The sequence below is a fragment of the Strix uralensis genome, chromosome 6 (genome assembly GCF_047716275.1).
Source record: "Strix uralensis isolate ZFMK-TIS-50842 chromosome 6, bStrUra1, whole genome shotgun sequence".
NCBI classification, from domain to species: Eukaryota; Metazoa; Chordata; class Aves; order Strigiformes; family Strigidae; genus Strix; species Strix uralensis.
In genome coordinates, this window is record NC_133977.1 from 45,691,677 (window position 1) to 45,714,309 (window position 22,633).

The 22,633-nt window shown below is 42.6% G+C and overlaps 1 protein-coding gene across 9 annotated transcripts in view; it reads left to right on the forward strand.

The window, feature by feature from the left end:
* The window catches only part of TANC1 (tetratricopeptide repeat, ankyrin repeat and coiled-coil containing 1), an 88,858-nt gene extending 66,328 nt beyond the window's left edge, over nucleotides 1-22,530 (forward strand). For all 9 annotated transcript variants that reach the window (XM_074873930.1, XM_074873929.1, XM_074873935.1 and 6 more), the window contains 14 exons: nucleotides 683-1,290; nucleotides 2,670-2,778; nucleotides 2,996-3,118; nucleotides 3,985-4,221; nucleotides 4,854-5,039; nucleotides 5,874-5,952; nucleotides 11,158-11,291; nucleotides 11,803-11,926; nucleotides 12,048-12,223; nucleotides 14,168-14,300; nucleotides 15,157-15,248; nucleotides 17,401-17,547; nucleotides 19,042-19,142; nucleotides 19,945-22,530. In XM_074873930.1, coding sequence (XP_074730031.1) covers nucleotides 683-1,290; nucleotides 2,670-2,778; nucleotides 2,996-3,118; nucleotides 3,985-4,221; nucleotides 4,854-5,039; nucleotides 5,874-5,952; nucleotides 11,158-11,291; nucleotides 11,803-11,926; nucleotides 12,048-12,223; nucleotides 14,168-14,300; nucleotides 15,157-15,248; nucleotides 17,401-17,547; nucleotides 19,042-19,142; nucleotides 19,945-21,304 — 3,609 coding nt within the window. In that variant the 3' untranslated portion in view covers nucleotides 21,305-22,530. The remainder of the gene's footprint in view (nucleotides 1-682; nucleotides 1,291-2,669; nucleotides 2,779-2,995; nucleotides 3,119-3,984; nucleotides 4,222-4,853; nucleotides 5,040-5,873; nucleotides 5,953-11,157; nucleotides 11,292-11,802; nucleotides 11,927-12,047; nucleotides 12,224-14,167; nucleotides 14,301-15,156; nucleotides 15,249-17,400; nucleotides 17,548-19,041; nucleotides 19,143-19,944) is intronic.
* Nucleotides 22,531-22,633: the final 103 nt, after the last annotated feature.

A 22,633-nucleotide genomic window follows, 5' to 3' on the forward strand; every position in this document is an offset into this window, starting at 1 on the left:
GTGGTCAAAACATCCCACTAGCCTGAAAGTTTAGCTTTTTGAAATCATGTAACTACTTTAAAGTGGAATAAAGAGTTCCTTTTTGTGTTGTGGAAGTGTTGAGAAGTTTGTTAAACCCTTCTGATTTATGTCTCTCTGTAAGAAGGTCTTTTGGGTCTTTATTTTCATAAACATAAATGTGTTCTGTGTTACATAAACACAAAATGTGTTGAGGTAAACCTGTTGAAGTGTCTGAGTGTGCCATACTTGGTACTTGCCTTAAATAAGTGGGGCTGTGTATGTGTGGATGGTACTTTCTGGTGCATTGTCACAGGAAGGTGTAACAATGAGGAGATTCTTTCTTAGGGTCCCATTCTGGTAACTGATTTCTGTTCCCTTAATTTCGAACTGATCATTTCTATAGCTCACCCCCTTCAGTTGCCTCGCTGAGCTTGGTCAGTAAAATATTTGAGACCTTCCTATGAAAAACAATGAAATGTAGAAATACTGTTCCAACTGTTATCAGGGGACAGTAGTTGTAAAGCCACCGCAGAGATACTGAATTTCTTTTTAACCTGTCTGATACTCGTTACAGAAGAGAAATATAGCAAAGATGCATTGTTGAGTTTTCAGTGCTGGAACACTGTTAATGCCTGTGTGGTTTTATTTTTTCTTTCTTTTTTTTCCCCCTCTCCCCTCATAGGAAGTAGTAGGTTCACTGCCTTTTATCGCAATATCCTTGGACAATTTTCCAGACAACAAAGAAATTCATGATGACTTAAATGCTTATATTCAGTACAGAATTAATAACAGCCAGGAAATTATAAACAACATCTCCTTAAATGGAAAAGCTGATGCAGCTATTATTGGGAAAGTGAGTAACCACCTGATCATGAGAAGCCTGGGATCTTATCTCTATTTGAAACTCACTCTGGATCTTTTCCAAAAAGGTCACTTAGTAATCAAAAGTGCAAGCTACAAGGTTGTTCCAGTGTCTCTCTCAGAACTGTACTTACTTCAGTGCAATATGAAGTTCATGACAAACTCTGCTTTTGAGCGAGCCCTGCCAATACTGAACGTGGCACTGGCATCCCTACATCCCATGACAGATGACCAGATTTTCCAGGCTGTTAATGCAGGCCAAATAAATGGTGAACAACAATGGGAAGACTTCAGCCAAAGGATGGAAGCCCTTTCGAGTTTTCTGATAAAAAGACGTGACAAAACACGTATGTTCTGCCATCCTTCCTTCAGGGAATGGCTTGTTTGGAGAGCAGAGGGTGAAAATACTGACTTCTTATGCGAGCCAAGGTAAGTGAAACCTGCAGCACATCATGTTCAAATAATGCAGTTATGTTTTATGTAATTGGTTGCAACAGTTGCTGAGAGGAAACAGTAATGTTAAAACACAAAGCACACCTAATTTTTCCCAAAATGAAAACTTAGGTGTTTAGAAGTAGACTTGACCAGAAGTGTCAGAGGTTACAGTGCATAATTTACTATGGAGAATTTGCAGATTTGCATTTGACTTTGCTACCTTTGTGGAGAAACGAGAGTACTATGTTGTTATTAATACAGCAAAATTGTTGAGAATTATGTGCAGCACTGCCTTGTCTATTTAGAGTGCAGGAATAGAAAGAACAGATCATTTGGACTCTTTTAAACATAAAAATACTGAGACACTTCCTTCTATAATTATATCCTCATGGCATTGTTTCAGGTTATTCCATGTGACCTTCTTTGTTGTAGAGAGCATGAATTAGCTAAATTGGAGACAGTAAGCTGTTATTGTACATGCACATTCTTGCAGTCTGCATCTTCCAGTTTTTTTCATATTCTTCAGGGGTTTAGTTTTTTTGCTTTTATAAAAGAATAAACAATGCTGACATTTAAAATTATCACTGGCCCCAGACTTCTCGGTGGTTTCGAGTGGATGTGACCAGAGCAGTTCAGTGGGTGGAATTACCCGGGTTGCACACTCTGGCCCTTAACCATTTTCTGACGTCGCTGGCTGCACCCCAGGCCCATTGAGGCACAGCGTGTGCTCCGACAGACGGGGAGTGTTGCCTAGTCTTACTTAAAGCTTCCGTTTTTGGAAAGTTCTGTTCAGAAATTTCTGAAGATGGGGCGAGAAGCCCTCCACAACTTCATCTCCACATGAATAGTCTAATTAGCATATGGTTCATTGTCTGGTTCCAGCATATAGTCTGATAAATGTATAGTGTATGATAACCTTGTTTTCTCAGGGTTATGCCATTTCCAGTGTTTCCCAGAACACTGACCACCAACTAGTGTAGATGTAGAATTACTAAATACACATTTTATCTCAAATTTGCAAAGGATTCAGATCTTCTAAAAGATGTTTTATCTGAGGTACCTGCAGTTTTTGACTGTGAGATGAAACAAGACAAAGGAGGAGCAGTATGCAAATCCATGTCCAAAGCTGCATTGGTCCTCACGTGGGCCTTTGTGAGGCAGCAGTAGAAAGATACTAGGAGTGTGTTTCAACTTTGAAATTTGCCTTTATTTCTGGTTGCATTATTTTGTTATGGAAGGAATTTTGTTTAGATGTAATGGTATGTTTCAGTAGTCTGACAAGGTTGAGGTGTTATGACAGGCATACAGATGTGTTGGGTTATTTACTGGAAGAATAACTATAAAAGCAGTTCTCACTTAATCCTTTTTACTAGGAATGGACATGCTCTACTGGCTTTCATGTTTTCTCGACAAGAGGGAAAGTTAAACCGCCAGCAAACTATGGAACTTGGTCATCATATACTTAAGGCTCACATTTTTAAGGTAAAGCTTGCAGCTTAATAGGGTTTATGATTTATTCATATGAATGCCTCTTGGAGATTCTCCTCTGACTTGCTTTAATAATTTGTTAGAAGCTTATGCAAAATACTTGGTAGTGCTAACAGACAAAATTGTTACTTCTCTTTTTACTGATGAAATGTAGATATAAATAGTATTTCTAATCCTATAGAGAGATTTCCTGTTATATCTTTTCTGTTAGGGTCTCAGTAAAAGGACTGGAATCTCTTCCAGTCATCTTCAAGCCTTGTGGATTGGTTATAGTACTGATGGACTGTCTGCAGCCCTGGCTTCTCTGAGAAACATCTATACACCCAACGTGAAGGTAAGAAAAGAAGCATTTTTTTACAGTCAGTGCTTCGTCTGCCACTATTGCTGTAACTCTGTCGATGAATGTTAGAATTATTGTAACGCTTTAGAATTAAAAAGCCCACCACTGTGCATCTGTAACTGAACTCCTTTATAACAAGTCTTCATGTACTTTTTTAAGCTGTTGTTAAAGTCCAGTTCAATTTTCCTTGATAGTTTTGATGAAAAGAAGGGTTTCACCCTGATTCTGATGTAGCCACGCGCTGTAGCGTAGATAAGTGTTTGGATGCATTTTCAGGGGGTCAGACATACCACCCGATTTTCTGGGCAGACTTCAGCCATATTTTCTTGTATGGGGGAGTATCAAGGGAATTGTAAAAGGGGAAATACTGTGAGAGTGGAAGGATGTAAAATGCCGGAACTTTGCACTATTATTTGAATCCTTGGATTATGGACAGGGAAACCCAAGTTGACAAGTTGCAATTTTAGCCACCTGCTGAGCCTTCTGATTGGAAGTTTACGTGTACATGCACACACACACACGCGCGCTCTGATAATTTTTTCGAGGTTGCTTTTTATGCAATCTGGTTCTATATTAATGGAGTTGATTACATGAATCTGCAGAGTAGTAATGAGTCACACAGATGAAATTGTGGTGAGAGTAGTGAGTTTCAGAGGAGAGGCGAGTCTTCTATTAGGAGTCCATAGTTCAGCAATACAATAATCTGTTTCCTAACAGATTTCTTATTGCTATATATGTGATAAAGTCGATGTCTGTCAATAAAATCTGCATCAAAATTAGGGAGTAATATAGGAGTACCTGAATCAAAATGTCAGAGTCTCTTAATAAATTCAGACAAATCTGTTTAAATTAAATTTTAGGTGAGTCGACTGCTGATCTTGGCAGGAGCAAATGTGAATTATAGGACTGAAGTACTAAATAATGCTCCAGTGCTGTGTGTTCAGTCGCACCTTGGACATGAAGAAGTGGTCACTCTTTTACTAGAATTTGGAGCTGCTGTTGATGGAACTTCAGAAAATGGGATGACAGCACTTAGTTATGCAGCAGCTGCAGGTCACATGAACATAGTCTCACTGCTGTACAAAAAAGGTGCAAAGGTAAGCTGATGCACAAAGATCACAATGTTTGCAGCCCAGAAAATCATGCAAAGGCCTAAGAAAACCATTGCTGATTACAAAAGTATATAATTAACACGGGATGGGGCAGTGGGGGAGTCCAGAACATCTACACAGACTTCCATGAAGGATTTTCCATGCGCCGCTGATCACAACCCTCTGGCCTGTCCGTTCAGCCAGTTTTGGGTCCACCTTCCTGAGCACTCATGTAACCTGTTCTTCCATCAGCTTGTCCGTGACTCTGTTCTGGGAGATGGTGCCAGAAGCCTCACTAAAGTCGAGGCAGATAGCATCATCCACAGCTCTCCCCTCATCCACCAAGCCAGTCACCTCGTTGTAGAAGGCTGTCGGGTTGGTTAAGCATGGCTTCCCTTCGGTAACCCATGCTGACTGCTCCCAATCACCTTCTTCTCCTTCATATGTTTGGAAATGGTTTCCAGGATTAGTTTTTCCATCACCTTCCCAGCAACTAAGGTGAGGCTGTTTGGCCTGTAATTCCCCAGATCTTCCTTTTTGAAGACAGGAGTGACATTTGCTCTCTCGCAGTGCTTAGGAGCTTCTCCTTTCCATGGACTTTTTGACTTTGAACATTATTTTTTTTCCCCCCATTGCAGGCTGACTATGTAGACAAGAAAGGCCAGTGTGCTTTGGTCCATAGTGCGTTGAGAGGGCATCGTGATATCCTTGAATACTTGCTCAATGTTGTTTGGGTAACTCCTTCCCAAGAACAAAATTCACTAAGAAAAAGCCAGGCACTGCAGCAAGCTCTAACGGCCGCTTCCAGTATGGGGCACTGTCAGGTAGGTTGAGAGTTTGAATATTTCTAAATCTGTTTGAATTTATGAGAATTGTACAACAGTGATTGCAGCTATCTTTTTTGGAAAGCAGAACTGTTGAAACTTCTGATATTTAAAGTAGTATGAATTCTTAGCAGCCATTTTAAATGCTGTAGTTAATTATCCAATAATACCATTTGCTTCAGGATTTGTTTATATTTAAATTTCTGTCTACCTTTTCCTCTCTGTTCTTGGAAGTTGTTCTAAATCTCCAGTGGTAATGATGATATTCTGTATCAGTGATCCACCCTAGTATGTTTCTACTTCAGGTTGAATTTTTTTTTTCATAGTATAACAAATTGTATGTTGCACATACTTGCACATGCTTAACTTTTTAACCTGATGCACATGTCAGGTAACAGACTTCAGCTTGCTTCAGCTTAATGTCACTTAAAGACAGAAATTTGGGATCATATGCATGTATATGATAAAAGAAGTGCTTGTCAGTATTACACTATCATGCAGTAAAAGGAACGCTAGAAGTAAATACATAAGAAATACTCAAAATGCTTTAGATATTTAGGTAATACAAGTATGTCTTCTGCTCATTGGGAAAATAACCTTGATATAAAAGTAATCGGTAGGTAAAGATACTTGAATAAAGATCACAGTAGGCTGATGGAATTTCCTGTGTATGTATTAAAAGCGATGTGCCAAAATCTCTTCAGTAAAACCATTTCAATATTCTTTTAAATGTATCTTTTAATTGCTATAAGATCAAGAATCTGTTCTTTAAAGTTGTTGCAAGTGACAGCTGTTGGGTTTTGTGACTCGCAACGTCTCTGCTGGTTTCGGCAGGTGCTTTGTTACATCTTGACAATGGCCAAGGATCACGAAGTAGACATCAATGACACCGATGCCTTGTGGGGAGAAACAGGTATTTATTGCCTTTCTCATTTTCCCTCATTTAAGAAGTAAGAGGGCTTAATTTCATTTTTTTAAATTTAATTTTCTGAGATGAAAGTCATGGGAAAATACCAGCTTTAATAAAATGCTGTTTATAAGCATAAGTATAGAGTTTTCAGCTTATTAAATCTACTTATGTATTGAAGAGTTATTTTATATTAAGATTATTGTAAATTACTGACTTTCTAATTAAATTGAAAATTGTCTGTGGAAATACAGTGCTTCAAGCTTCAGAGTAGAATTTTATAGGATTATCTGTTTGAGGACTTTTTTAAAAATCTCATTTGCTTTCAGGAAATGCTAGGCAGTTGCCTCATTTGTTCTAATTAGGCAATGGATGAAAAGACATGTCTTTGTATGTATGGGAAATGCCAAAGTTTTTTTAAAGACAGACTGTAAGCTGTGCAGCCTGCAGCTGAAAGTTTCCTGTTCTGCCATATGAGCAGCATCTTGATATCGTTTAATCAGCTGAGATTACCCAGGCAGGTGGGGAAACGGTCTCTCTTCATGATTGTCAGTAGCCTCTCCACAGACTGGAGAAGCAAATGTGCTTTATTCCTATGCATATACAAAACTCTTGTTGCAAATCCAATGAATTCCAAAAAACATATATCTGTTTCTAAATTAATTTTCCTTTAATTTTTTCTTGTCAACGTTTTGTATTGAAATTCTTGCTTGATGTATTGGGAATCTTTACTCATTAAGTAAATGCTTCCTTATGCAGTCCTAACTTGTGATGGAGGTGAAGGTCCAAGTCCAGAGAACTATGAGCAGTTCCCTGTGGCACTTTTGTGCTCTGAGATACAGAGCACTAAGTTTGGGACAAGAAAAACATGTAGAGTGAGTCAGGATAGCCACAGGATTAGCAGTCTGTGAAATACTACTCTTCAGTTATCGAACGTAAAAACTGTATGTGGAAAGGATGCTAATTTATATGCTGCTGGAGTCTTTGTGTGGGTGAACTTAGATTTGCATTGCACTGCGTGGTTTTTGCTGTCTTTGGAAATGGGACCGTGATATGGAACTAGATAGTGATAAAACTTAGAAGTATGAGGCAGATGGAGTGAGGAGCTGTGTGTTTTGTGCATGCCTGTTTTAAAAAGGGAAAATCCATTGCACCTTGAAACAGCATAGAACAACCTTAAAGATCATTCCTTTTCATGTATTAACATGCTCAGGAACAGCTTGTTTCTGTTCATATTTGTAGTGCTGGTATCTACTTGAATCCCATGTCGTACAAGGAGCGGCTGAGGGAACTGGGGGGGTTTAGTCTGGAGAAGAGGAGGCTGAGGGGAGACCTCATCGCCCTCTACAACTCCCTGAAAGGAGGGTGCAGAGAGGGGGGATGAGTCTCTTGACCCAAGGAACAAGCACCAGGACAAGAGGGAATGGCCTCAAGCTGCACCAGGACAGGGTCAGACTGCCTCTTAGGAAGTATTTCTTTGCAGAAGGGGTTGTTGGGCGTTGGAATGGGCTGCCCAGGGCAGGGGGGGAGTCCCCATCCCTGGAGGGGTTGAAGAGTCGGGTTGACCCAGCGCTGAGGGATCTGGTGGAGTTGAGAATGGTCAGTGTGAGGTTAATGGTTGGACTGGAGGATCTTCAAGGTCTTTTCCAACCTCGATGATTCTGTGAGTCTGTGAATCCTAAGTGGGTTCTGCTCATCGTGGAGGCTGTCAGTAGCATTTGATACTGTGAGTCTGTCAGAGGGAAAGAGATCATCGCTGCCGTTCTCAGCACCTTATCCCTCTGGTGTAGCTGAGGCCATGTTTATATGAAGTACAGGTTCAAGGCAAGTTAAATAGCAAATTAAAGTGGAGCAGCTTAAAAAAATCACGTGACACATGATATGAGAGGATGTAGGGTTGGGAGACTTTAAAGCCTGTTTTCTAAATTTTCTTAGTTTACCCTTTTCAAAATCCACATTATTATGTCTTAGTTGGAAAGGACGATCTTAGGTTAAAGACGTCTCAGATGTTTTTCCAGCCTCATACGTTCTGTACAGATTAGCTAATTTGGGGCATTACTTACTGTCTAGTAGAAGTGATAGAAAATAGCATCATTTGGCTGCTGTCAACTTCTGCAGAGTGCCATTAGGCATATCGAGGTGATCCTTTTGAGTGGAATAGTTGGAATTCCTGAGCAGGGTTTAGTCCTGATGTTAAGCTGACTGGAGCAATTGTTTAGTCATCTTATACCTGATAGTTAGATTGTTGCTGTAATGTTAGTTACACCATGAGCTAAAATGCTGGTGTATCGGGTCTGGCTGAGCCAGAATTGGTTTTCCCCTGTAGCAGCCCTCATGGTGCTGTGTTTTATGCTGGGAGCTGGCAGGGTGTTGATAGCACACTGGTGTTGTGGCTACTGCTGAGTAGTGCTTACACAGCACCAAGGCTCTTTCTGACATTTCCCCCCCCCACAGTGGGACGGGGTGGGCAAGATCTTGGGAGGGGACACAACCAGGACAGCTGACCCGAACTGACCAAAGGGATATTCCATACCATATGACGTCTGCTCAGTATAAAGCTGGGAGAAAGGAGGAAGGGGGTGGGGTCACCCTTGGTCCTCCGAGGCAACCACTCCGTGTATTGGAGCCCTGCTTCCTGAGAAGGCCCGACATCACCTGTTAATGGGAAGTAGAGAATAAATCTGTTTTCTTTTTTTTGCTTCCGCGCGCGGACCTTTGCTTCGCTTTGCTTATATTAAAACTGCTGTTGTTTTACCCACAAGGGTTGTTTTGTTTTCCTATCTTATTTTCTTTCCCTTCTTTGCCCTATTGAGAAAAAAGGGGGAAAGGGGGGGAAGTGATAGAGCGACTTGGTGGGTACCTGGCATTTAGCCAAGGTCAAACCACCACAGCTGGTACTGATGGAATGAAAAATGTGAAGTTTTTGAACAAGATAGTTTGGTTTGCCTTTAATATTGATATCTGTAACAGTTACTTTCTAGTTGTTCAGATCTGAACAGTTGATGTAACTGTAACAGTGAAGCATCAGTGAGTAAAGAGTGAATGGGTTAGGTATTGTTCTTAAAAAGAATGATGAATTTACTACTTCCTGCAGTGTTTGTAATTTAATTTACTTTCAGCGTCCATTGGAATTTTTAAAAATTCTACTTTATATCATGTTTCAAAATGATAAAAAATGAGTAACAAGAAATTCACAATTTGACCCACTTATTGGAAAATATACTGTTAGGATTTAGAAAGTGGAGGTGCAAGTCCTTTGCTGATTCTTGCAGAAGTTAGCACGTGAACCCATTTTCTAAACCGGTTAACATTACTGATGATGCTTCAACACAAAGAACAACAACAACAACAAAAATTAATTTCAAGCTCCATTTAAAACACACAATAAGTTGATGCGAGTGAAATGAAAGAGGGGAAAAAATCATGATGAGGAAAATATTTTCAAGCTTCAGTGAGTGTCACAGTGAAAAGCAAGGAGTATAATAAGCTATAGGGGAAGGTGGTGAGTTGTTTAACTGCATGGCCTTACAGCAACGCCTCAGCGTTATGGTGCTGCACAGAGTCACAAAACATTAGTGCCAAATGTGTGGAAAATACCTGCTTTCTCCTAAGCCATATATTGTGAACACAGGTGTGCAGTATTTGTATCTCATGAATCTCTACAGTAAAGATCGTATCACATGTGTTGTTGTGCTGCCTGGACACAGGTGCTGCTCTACAGTGTTGGACTGCTCCGTCGCTGGGCTGCGCGGGTTTGGGCACAGTGGCGATGCTCTGGGGTTTGCAGCCAGGGCTGAAGAGGTGTCTTCTGATAGAGCATCTGTCTCTTTAAAAGCTGCAGGGTTACTGTGAGTTAGAGGTCAGGAGCACTTGCTCTTGACAAGGTACACTGTTCAGTTCAAAAAACATTTTTAAGGTGAACTAGAATGTTGATGTCTCTTGTGTACTGGAGAATGTACGATAAGAGCAAGAGTTAACACACGAGAGTTAGAACTGCTGATTGATAACCTCCTGTGGTTTTCACTATGAAAAACAGGGAAAGCAATTTTAACTACTGCAGAATTAAGCTAAATCGTCCAAGATACAGAGTTTCTGCAGAGATCTAAATATCATAGAGTGGTTTGGGTGGGAAGGGACCTCAAAGCCCACCCAGTGCCACCACTCTGCCACGGGCAGGGACACCTTCCACTAGCCCAGGTTGCCCAAAGCCCCGTCCAACCTGGCCTTGAACCCTTCCAGGGAGGGGGCAGCCACAGCTTCTCTGGGCAACCTGTGCCAGGGCCTCTCCACCCTCACAGGGAAGAATTTCTTCCTTATAACTGCCCTCTGTCAGTTTAAACCCGTTATCCCTCGTCCTATCCCTACACCCCCTGATCAAGAGTCCCCATTCTAGAAGGCCACCAGATCCATCAGGCACAATTTGCCCTTAGTGAAGCCGTGTTGGCTGTCACCAGTCATCTCCTTATTTTCCACGTGCCCCAGCAGTTTCCAGGAGGATCCGCTCCATGATCTTGCTGGGCACAGAGGTGAGGCTGACTGGTCTGTAGTTCCCCAGGTATTCCTTTTTTCCCTTGTTAAAAATAGGGGTTATGTTTCCCCTTTTGCAGTCAGCAGGAACTTCACTGGACTGCCACGACTTCTCAAATATGATGGATAGTGGCTGAGCCACTTCATCTGCCAGTTCCCTCAGGACCCACGGATGCATCTCATCAGGTCCCCTGGACTTGTAAAGATGTTTAATAATACATCACTGCTGGGGATTGAGTGACCAGTAGTACTTCCTGAAACCTGAGTTACAGTCCCTTTGTTGAATCCCAGAACTGTTACCATCTTCACCTTTGGGAAGGGCCTGATGGCAATGGATGAAGCTTTCTTGTCGTGAAAAAAATTATTAATGAAAAGGAACTAGAACTGCCACAGCCTGGTGGGTTTATCCAAAATTTTCATAAAGATTCCTTTTAACCTACACGCTATGCACATGATACAGTTGTTGTCTCTGAGAATCATCTTTTTATTTACCAGAGTATGTGTATGGCTTACTGACTTAACCTGGTTCCGACTAATCCATTTGAGTCTGAAAATAGTTATGAAAATCTTGTGGAGCAGCTGAGTTGAAAAACTGGGGATTCAGTAACACTCGCATAGTGTGCATGTGTCAAAAGATGTGGTAAAACAGCAAAGAGCTGATGTTGATGAAAATGCTTTTTTTAGCCCTGACAGCTGCTGCAGGAAGAGGAAAACTGGAAGTCTGTGAATTACTTCTTGAACACGGAGCAGTTGTGACGAGAGCTAACAGGAGGGGGATTCCTCCGCTTTTCTGTGCAGTACGGCAGGGGCACTGGCAGGTCTGGCACAATTCTGCAAATAAAATGGATTCCTCTGGGAAGTGGTCCTTGATTCTTCCCATTTCTAGTCTGTAATAAATGAGTGTAAATTTTCTAATTTGCATCAGCTTCAAAGGGATGTGTTCAGCAGCTCGCTCTTGAAGTTATTTAAAGTAATACAAAGGATTCGGAAGTACATCGGATGCATGACAACCTTAGTTATAATCTACCTGAAAAATAATACATGGGAGTTTAAATATTTTATTTCCTAGACCAAGAACAGAGGCAATTTCATATCGTCTCTGCTGCTTCTGTATTAATGGAGAGAGAACCTTAGTCAGGTGCCCTCCCCATGCTGGCCAACTCCTGTCAGGGGAAGGCCCCGAATTGCAAACAGTTAAGACTTGAGTTGTGCAGGATTTTCAATGATTGCTGTAAATAACATCTTAGTCCTCTTCTTTAAAAGTGGATGCTGTTATGGTTAAAATTTAAATCTGCTCATTTATTTTTAAATTGCTCTCTTCTTTTTCAGATTGCTAAACTTCTAGTGGAGCATGGGTCTGATGTGAATTTAAGCGACAAGCAAGGCCGAACTCCACTTATGGTGGCTTCTTGTGAAGGACACTTGAGCACTGTGGAATTTCTGCTTTCTGAAGGTAGAAAATAAATAGTGGTTCAAGGCTGCACAGCTGTACCAGAGACTGCATCTGTGTGAGTTAGGTAATTTTGCTTATGAAACAGGACATCTTCGTAACAAAGTTAATATTCATTTTACAGGTGCAACTATTTCATCTCTGGATAAAGAAGGACTGACAGCTTTGAGCTGGGCATGTCTAAAGGGCCACAGGGAAGTGGTTCAGTATTTAGTTGAGAAAGGTGCAACAACTGATCAGACAGACAAAAATGGACGAACACCCCTAGACCTGGCAGCTTTTTATGGAGATGCTGATATTGTAAGTAGAGCTAACTAGTAGAAAAACTAAGCACGTATTGAATTTTCATAATACAAAACAATATTGCCAACCAAAATAGAAGTGAAGGTTGAGGAAGTAGCCAAGATGCTTACACTGCTGGTATCTTGACTCTGGTGCAAGTGTTCACTCAGAGGATCTTTCTCTATATAAGGTTTTAGTACCCAGGTACTTGTGGTAGAAGTCCAGCATTATGCTATTAGGTTTTACAGCATGCTGTTTTACTTCATTGTGAGGGTGTTAAATCTCAGTAAAAAGTAGCATTTACAATTTCTGTGTTGGATGAACTGGAATTTAAAAAAAAAAAAAGCAAGCGCCTGTGGGACGTGAAAGGAAAATACCTTTTTTCAGCCTCTGCAAACCCATCGAGGTAACCTGAGATGGTCCCAGTCAATTGGGTGCCTTGGTGGAGCAAAGACCCCAAGTGGGAGATGTGGGAAGAAGAATAATACTGCCAGAACAGATGAAATGCAGAAAGATTTTTGCTTCCCCATCATAAGGCAGCATTACTTGTCCTTGAGTATCTTATATGCTTTGTGTGACAGGCAGAGAACTGTTAGAAATCCTGACGCTTTCTGGCACTGAGCACATCTCACTGTTACTATCCAGCCTGTATATGTGGAAATACAAGGCCTGAGGTGGAAATTCAGTTCTTCTCAGTTTGTTCCACAGGTCATTTCAGCAACAGGACAACTGAAGTGCCTTTTTTAGTCCTGTACCTTTCTAACATACTACCTTCTTCCTCTATATAAACGTTACAGTGCAAGAATTTAAGGTGTTTTAGGTGAAGTTTTTCTGAATCTGAAATGGACCATGCCAGTAACTGATATAAGAAGATACAATAAGTTTAAAGTCTGTGATTTAAAATCCTCTATATCTTAAAATCACAGATTTTTTAAGTGATTGCCTATTTTTGTTCTCATGCTTCAAAACTCAGTAATTAAGCACGATTCAGAAGCCTGACCAGCTAGGAATGCCGTTTCCGCAAACTGCTCAGAGGGCCGTGCCCAAGCCTGCTGGTGCTTACAGACAGGCCAGGAGTTCACCAGGGACCCAGAAGGAAGAGCACGTTGCAGCCTCTCAAACTCGCCAGCACCTTTATTTCAAGAGTTCACGTACACAATGTCCTGTTTCAGAACAGCAGTTCTTGAGTAAAAATGCTGCTGTACAGTACAACTTGCTACAGCCTTAGTCAGAATTAACTTGAAATTGTAAATAAGCCCTTAGATTCTGTACTGGCTCTAACAGGTTTCAGAAGTCACAATGTGGAGCTATTACTGCCGCTGCAAGTGTCTCTGAGTAACGCTGGGTGCCTGAAGAGGGACCATTCCTGCTTGGGGATGAGGGATACCCAGGCCCTGTCCGTATGTCACTATTGGTTGTTGTGCTGGAGCAGCCCCGACTGCCAGCTCACCTGGTAGACTGGCCACATCAGTGGCTCATGTGACCGAGCAGCCTGATCTTTGGGCTAGGGCAACAGACAAAGCTGGAATAACAGTAATGAAGAGATGGCTCAGCAGGCCAGCAGCGTCGGGGGCCTGGCAGTGGGAAGGATTGTTGATGCCTCTTTCCTTATGAGGTTGCTGCCAGTCACATTTGGGCGAGCAGTGGTTATGGGAAAGAACTATTGCTTACATCAGACCTGCCATCGCTGTCATTTCCTCTGCATATATTGCTCTTCCAATTAGTACTGCTGATGGACAATTACACTGGAATCTGGGTGGTGTTATTTTTTTATTTCCCCTTCGGTGCAGTTGGGTGGCATTCCCATGATGTTGTCTTCAGTGGATTTAAAGTGGCTGGAGCACACTCTGGAGCTGTACTTGGTATACTTCAAGGAAGATCAGGTGGTAGCTTACACATTGTGTTGTTCTGCCTCTCCTACCAAAAATGATGTTACCGGGCTTGTCTTGTTTCTTTTCACAGGTGCAGTATTTGGTAGAGAAAGGAGCAATGATTGAGCACGTTGACCACAGCGGCATGCGGCCACTGGACAGAGCGATCGGTTGTCGCAATACGTCAGTAGTGGTCATGCTGCTGAGGAAAGGAGCTAAACTGGGTGAGTGAAACTACCCTGTACTCAAGAGAAACAGCCATATAGCTGCTCTGCTAGAACTACTGTCATTCCTGTGAAGTAGATTAAATAAATACATCAATCTTGAATTACACACTAGATTTTTGCAGGTTTTATGCTTTGAGATGCCCGCTCAAGAGAAATCAATCCCTTTCTTTTAAAGGCAGACACTCAAGACTCACTTCAGAAGTGAGGAAATGCAAGTTATTTTATTCATTTCCTTTCTTTGGTGTATGTTGATGAGGAGGTCTGGAGGAGTCAGTCTTCACGTGGTTACTCTATCGTGATATACTTAAACAGGAAAATTATGGCTACACTATTAGTGATACTCAAGTCTGACACTTTTAATGATTTAGATCAAGAAGTTTAACATTTAAATAACATTCTTTTAATAAATTAGAGAATTTTACATTTTTGCAAAGGGTGGGCAAAAAATGTAAGTCCAAATCAGTAGACAAGTAGATGGTGCGGATGTGTACACAATAATTATTGAATCTGTAGTACCTTTAAATTATCATTTATTATTATTTGGGTACTAAGTATGATCAAATACGACCCTTACTTAGGCCTGAACTTTACCATGACTTCCATACTGTCCTATACTGGCTTTGGACCAGGGGTAAAATGAATCGGACCATTTAATACCTGGCTGCTGTCTGTGTGGGGCAGCAGGGGCAGGTATGGATATATATGTATTTTAAATACATTTGCACATAATAATAATGATAGTTCCACACAGGTGAAATATCTACTGAAGTAGGATTAGGCTTTCTAGTGTGAGTAGACACCAGAAACGCACTTTCTTCCCTTTTGTCAGAGAGTGTTAAAATTTAACTTGCAGGAAATGCAGCGTGGGCAATGGCCACTTCAAAACCCGATATTCTCCTTATTCTGCTGCAGAAACTGATGGAAGAAGGAAACATACTGTACAAAGTAAGTAGATTTTTTTTTTCCCGATAGCAGAACATTATAATTGGACTTCTGTTTGAAGGTAGATTAAAGTTCTTTATACCTCGTTTTCTGTTAAAACAAGATGTGTACTTGCACATCCTCTTATGGAAATGAGACCAAGAAATCCTGAGAACTCTGGGAAAGAGTCACTGAAAACTCCCATGTAAAATAAATAAATGAAAATGTAAAGGTAGATTTTGTTTAAGTATATTTTCTTTCTGTTGAGCAAGTTGCTCTGTGAACATTTGTAGCAGTCAGTTGCTTCTTAAGAGCAACTCAGAATCTAGGGTGCTTGTTTGAGAGTGCCTTGTTGAATTAAGTGACATTCAGGCCTATCCTTTTCTTCAGGTTAATGTTCTTTTGTGTGCGATTTAAATATATAATGAGGAAAGTGACAACTCTTTTGATACATTATTTTTACTAGTGGTGATATATTGCTCGGAAGAGAGACTGGAATTATTTTTGTGAACTGTGATACACCTGTTATTTATTTCACTAGTGCAGCACAGTGCTGAACAGCTTCTGTAAGCATCATTCAAACTCTGTTCTAGCTACAAGATTTGTAATGTGTAGGGGCTTTTTATATGGGCCCTCAACTATCAGCCACGTGTCTCTGATCTCTGGTCTGTATCCGATGGCTTTGCATGGTGCAGAGGAGAGACCCTCGAGACTTCGCTGTCAGGAATCAGGTTGTCCCAAATTGTGTGCAGGAGCCTTATGAATAAGTCTGAACAATTGATCAAGTTTATTGATCCTGAAATGGGTTTAGAACTTTATATCCAAGCAGGTACCTCTAAGCATGGGACATCTTTCAGCCTAAAGGTAACCAATGTCACGCTGCCAGGGCAGTTCTGTCATCCCGTGTCCCGTCGGGGTGCATGGAGCGCGACTCCCCAGCGGCTCCGGGAGAAGCTGCCCTCACGCCACCAGCACCAATTCGTTTCCTTCACTTTCTCCTCGAGTTGCTCCACAGGTTGACCCCTGCCCGGACTCTGAGACCACGGGGTAGCACGGCAGGACATGGTACTGACGTGCTTTACAGTTTGTTACAAGAGGTTGAGTTCCCTGCTGCTGGTATCTATTCTTAGAGTGCTTAATTTTAGTACAGTAATTTGAATGGACTTGCTAGAGCCGCGGTATGTCACTTAGCTTGTTAAACTACGTGGATCTGTTTGCCCAGGTGTTCTAAATGGACAGTTATTTTGCAGAGTAACACAGATTTGAGTGTGGTCACAGTATGCAGTAACTACTTACCAGCTCTCCAGACGAATAAAATAAGATAAACTTTAAATATTTTCCTTGCCAGTTTCAACAGTAAATTTTCACCACTTTGAGTGTTAAGCTGAATTAAATAATAAAAATCACTCAATGTTTATGTAAAGAAATTAACTTGTAAAATATCTGTAAAGAGAAAAATTTCTTTGTCTGTCAACTAAAAGATTTGCTTTTCTTATCATACTAGGAGGATTTAATTGTTTTTAGCAAAACCATCTCAAATCTTCATTTTATTATGGAGATGTTCTCCAAGCATCTCTTGGAGAGTCTGAACATTTCCAGTGCAAGGGTGGACCCTTCGGGCAGCCCTGAGGGGTGGGTTAGTGCCCTTGCTGTGCTCTGTCAGGCAGCAGGACAAGCTCACACCATGGGCAGGGGACACGGCGTGGCTCTGGCAGGGGCTGGGTGGCCTGTTCGGGCACAGCGGCAGTGGCGGCTGCCCTCTCCCACCCAGCCCCCTCTGCTCCTCCTCAAGGATAGCTCCTTGACGAGCATCTAGGCCTTAGAGTTTGATCAGCTGCATCACCAGATACGTGACTGCTCTGTTTAAGAAAGTAAAGACAGAAATCGTGACTTGTACATACATGATTTTTTCAGGTAGTAATTGTTAATGCCAATATTAGCCTGGTGAAATACCATTAAAGGTAGGGGTTTAGAAACAAACACAAACTGTAGTTAATGTGCAAGTTCTCTCATTGTGTCTGTGTGTAAGCATAATTCCTACTTTATATATTTATTTTTTTAAAAAATCTGGCTCTGTGTTTTCTACTTGGTAGATGTCAAGTATAAATGTGCTTTCTTGCAATAGTATTGCAATATTCTGGGTTAGTGAAAAGCCTCTTGTTCCCTAAATTTGTAGAAAGGCAAGATGAAGGAAGCAGCACAGCGCTACCAGTATGCCTTGAGGAAGTTTCCAAGGGAAGGATTTGGAGAAGAAATGAAAGCATTCAATGAGCTGAGAGTGTCATTATACCTAAATCTATCACGATGTCGCCGAAAAACAAATGTAAGCTCTTGCTGTTAAGCTGTTGCCTCTCTGGCACTGCGAAACTTAGACTTCTGTTCTGCTGCATTACTGAGTTTGTACTTGGGCACTTATTTTTTGCTGGTTTAGAATCCTTTTCACTGTATCCTGATTTTGGGCTTTGTTGTGTCAACAAACGGGGACGGCTCGTAAGGTGAGGCCATGTCGCCTTGAGGGATCTATTACAGCTGTTCTTATGTAACCCAGTTATTTTGGAATGATGAACTGCTGGATGGTTTGGGTATTTCTAAAAGACTAAATGGAGAATGCCCCCACCACTACCCCTTGTTACCAGACAGCACAGCTGACAGCTACGGCTGTGTTGTATGTGCTGGTTGGTTGTGCCTTCCCCAGTGCATCAGGTGCTGGTCAGAGCCTGAATGACCATCAGGGCAAAAAGTTCTGATTTTCTGAATGTATCTTGCACTGTTCCTTCTTTTCAAACAGTAACTTTTTAATTCCCTGCTCATCCAAGTTGTTCTTGGCATCTGCTCCAGTTTGAAGAACTTCTAACTGTAGGTGTCCAGGACTTCGCAGAGGCAGTTCTGCCACTGTGTTGCACAGCAGCACTAATCCTTTCCTTTCTGTGCTACAGAACTGCCTCTGTCGCCGCCTTCTGACGTCAGATTTGGCTTTTTCAACTAACAGTGCGTGTGTGCGCGTGTGCGTGGGTTTCTTACCATACCCCACTGATAAACTCCCATTTACCTTTTGCTGATCGTGACCTGCCTCACCTTGCACCCAGAGCTCAAGTTCATCGTGTTACTCTGCTCTTGTGTGGTACCTCAGGATGGTTTTTGGTGTCAGTACTTTCCAGCCTCCTGTATCATCGTGCTCAATACAATTCAGCATCGTGAACACCCTGCACTGTGCACGGCTGTTACAAAAATTAGACTTGCTTCTGCCTTCCTCTTCCTCATAGCCATCTGTGCCCCCAGCTCAACCCTTTGTTAATTCCAGTCTTCAGTTTAACCAGCAATTTACTAAACTCTTACTCTGTGTTCTTAAATGAACACCAAATATATTATGTCTAGTGCAATTCTTCTCTAAAAATTTCACATACCTCATCAAAGAAAGCGCTGGACTAGTCCAACCCATCTACTGATTTTTCTAGGTCTTTAACTGGCTGTTTTTTCAAAACACATTTTAAAGCCTTGCTTTCGAGGTAGTCATCCTGTTAAACGTGCAGTCTCTTCTAGCATTTTAACATCTTTGGGTTGAAAACAACCCTGTCTTCTCTATAGTAACATTGCTTTTTAGCTACCTTGGAGCCCATTTTCCTTAGACATGAGAGACAAGGTTAGCAAGATGAGGGCTGTTCTCAGCCTTTCAGAAAATACCTGTTCTTGGGAACTGATAAAGGTGGCTTTCTGTACTGCATAAGCTATCTGCACCTGTGAAGCAGTGCCAGAATAAAGAGCACGTGGCTTGCTTTTATTGTCAGGGTGTAATGAGCACGTTTGTTCATGTTATTAGGACTTCGGTATGGCTGAGGAGTTTGCCACCAAAGCACTGGATCTGAAACCCAAGTCTTACGAAGCCTATTACGCTAGAGCAAGAGCCAAGAGGAACAGCAGGTACTGTTTGATTCTGTGCATCGTTTGCACAGCTGTTTTTAACTTCCTAACACTTTCAATTACTCTTTCTTTTCTGCTGGTTGTATTTGGAATTTGCAAAGAAAAAGTTCCGTGTGCACTTCTCATCTCTATTAAGTCTCTGTATCAGTTAAAGTCAATCAACCCCCAAAAGCAATATTGAATACTCATTTTGGTAATTATTAGGCAGTCCAGAAAGTAACAAACTGAAATGAAGAGGGATTATTTGAAGTGTAGAGTGAATGGGACTGCTGCTCCATGTGGACTCAGCAGAATGTTGCCAGCAGTGTGCCACCAAACTCCAGCACTGAGTTTTTATTACCAAGAATAACCGGGTGGTTTTTTTAGGACATGATATGTTGAAGCATTAGCAGCAGTTCAAGGTAAAAACAAGGGGAGAGAGGAGGAACCATCTCCTGAAGCTGGAAAAATACCGAAGTGCAGTGGTATAGTTGAAGTACAGGGCGAGGTGCCTCCTGGATTCACTGTCCTTCCCAAGCAGGATGGGACGGTCAGTGGTCGCAAGCAGCGTTCAGCAGGTCACCCGCTCTGAAGGGGTGACTCAGCCAGGGCAGTCCAGGGGACGGGCTTAGGGCTGGGCCTGTGCTTTCACCTTAGGAAAGAATTTCCTGGGTAGAACATCCACCACCCGCAGCAGGAGATGACAAATCACAGTATTGCTCTGAAGCTGGCAGAGGTGGGCTAGTAGTCAGCAATGCTGGGATTCAGATTTGCCCCAAGTTTTTATTGTTTACTCTTTTTTTTTTTTTCCCGCCCTAAACAGAAAGCTGCTTGCTGCTCTTGCTGACTTACGTGAAGCCACACAGCTCTGTCCTAGCAATCAAGAGATAAAACGTCTCCTGGCTCGAGTGGAAGAGGAATGCAAACAGTTCCAGAGAACACAGCAACAGAAGCGTCAGTCTCCACAGCTACTGCAGCAGATTAACAACTCTGATAATGAGGAGGAGGGCGTCACCCAAGGCATGAATGATAATTTTGATCTTCAGGACAGGGAGGAGGAACTGCCACACCCTGATGAATCTGTTTCCTCTCTGCAAAGGCTGCAGCGTTCCTCGGCTGCTGCATCACACAGCAGGAGCCTTCAGGAGGGCGCTCAGCAGGCGGCTCGATCTGTGTCCCCTCCCAGCAGAACGGGCAGTAAATACCTGAGAGAGCCGGGCTTCATTCTGCAGCCAACCAAGCAGGCCCAGATTGTAAAAACTAATCAGCACCTGGGCTCCGTCCAGCCTGGATCAAAGCCGGGAAGCAGTCAGTGCAACGCAAAGACACAACCCCCTTTTCAGCATCTCCCCCAGAGCCCCGTGCTGGCCCGGCGCGCCAGAGTGCAGCACGGCGATGGGACGAGCACGCTGGTGCCGCCCGTTTCGGCGGGGGCTGGCTCTGACCGGGGCGGGGAGCAGCTGGGGCCCAGCCAGTGCTCCCACCCGCAGCGTAACGAGACCCTCTCCCCTCACCCTGCCGCCGCTAAGCCGAAAGCCACCGACAGGTTGGCAGCCCCCACTGCCCTGGGTCTCAGCGAGGGCCGGCAGCAGGGTCCTGTGAGCGGCGGCTCTTGCGGTTCTCCAGCCGGCAGTGCGATTCTCGCCAGCTCAACCAGCAGCTTCACTTCAGCCGGTGGCTTTTCAGAGGGCGCGAAGGGCCCGGACGTGCGGCTCAAGGAGAGCAGTGCTGCGCAGGCACAGGGCGTGGCCGCTGAGCACAGACCTCGCAGCACCCCCTTCATGGGAATCACAGATAAGACCGCCAGGTCCCAGCAGCAGAACGCCCAGTCCAGCCGCACGTGGCACTCTCAGGCAGCAGATGGGTTATCGACAAATGTTGCTTCTGGGGGCATTCCGTCCTCAAATTTTGAGCCGTTCTCGGTCAAACACTACCAAACTAAAACTTCCTTTACTGGTGCTGCCCCAGGAGATGGCAACCAGAACGGTGTGCAAGCGAAGGACCGCGAGGAGCTCAAGTGCCAAATCTCCACCCGCTGTCAGGACAGCAGAGCACCCAAGCATGCTCCGCACGCGCACCCGGACGCCGTCCCGAAGCAGCCGTCTCACAGCGGCAAGGATGGGCACCTCAGTCACACCACCTCTGTGAAACCAAAGCGATCCTTCATTGAATCAAATGTGTAAATGCTGTCTTGTGTATTTACCGGGTTGCAAAACTTCGCTCGTAACGTTGCAGGGTGTAACTGCTGCACAGAACGCTGCTTGGCTGGTCGCCTGAGTCCGGGTAAAAACCAGCCCAGGTTGGCCGGTTGTCAACGGGATACAACCACTTGAAGCTGCTCACGCCCTCCCAGGACAGTTAACGGTAACTGGAACAGCAGCGTGTGTAGGAGGAGTCGATGGGGCTCATCAAGCCACCCAGGTAGGACCTCCAGCAGAGAAATCCTTTCCGTCACATTCTGCCATTAAGTCAGACTTTCCTTTTATGTAGGGCTTTAATCGTGGCTTTTGGTTGTGTGACATCTCACCACTCACGTAATACTTGTGCCTCTATAACGCTTAAGTGCTTACTTCTCAAAACAGTGTTAAGAAAGATACCTGCATAATACTCAGATCTGTATATGTATGTGTTTTTTTTTAATCAGAGATAGTATTTTATCACTTTTCTAGTGGGATGTAATTTGGGTTGCATGATGTACATTTAGGAAGCATAAATAATTTGTGTATGAGCAAACTATAAGCGGCCATGTTTTGACCTGTAAATATAACTATTTTTAGTAACTAGACAAGTAAAATAAACAGTGACATTTGCATGTGTATTGAAAGGCTTTGACCATATTGGTTATTGCACTGAAGAACACAATATTATGGCATATTAACAATAATCGCACTTTATATAGTTTATCTGATCACCTTTGGGTGCTATCTTAAAGCAAAATGATTTATTGTTTATTCGTGAAAAAGGTACAGCGATGAAATGTTTAGTGAGTGTTTTTATGGGAAACCCAAGAAACTGATGGAGTGAAGATGGAAGTTTGAGGAAAAGTGTATGTGCAGCTGCATGACAGGATGATGTGAAGTTTTGCAGAGGAAATACAAGGTTTTATTTTGGCAAGAACGTTCTGAAAATAAACAGGTATTGTGACATTCCTGCGAGTGCAGTTGGGTTGGAGTGGTCACCTTGACAGCCACTTTTCACGTCTCGTCTGCGTACAGAGGTTTATGTACGTTGTAAACAGCCATACCCATTTTTACAAATTCTTTTGGAGTTTGCATCATTATGCTTTAGCTTATTTATTGTTCACTGTTTCTTTGATACTTTGTACAAGTCCTATATTAGTCTTGTCCTGTAGTTCTATTTTTGCACAGCTACTGTATTTTTCCCATACAAAATAAAGATTATTAATATACCTGTGGGCTGTGGTTACAGGACAAACTCTCTCCCAACTTTTCCAACTGCATGTTCAGTACTAGGGAACAGAGAAAGACACATTTTAGGTTTTTTTAAAATAG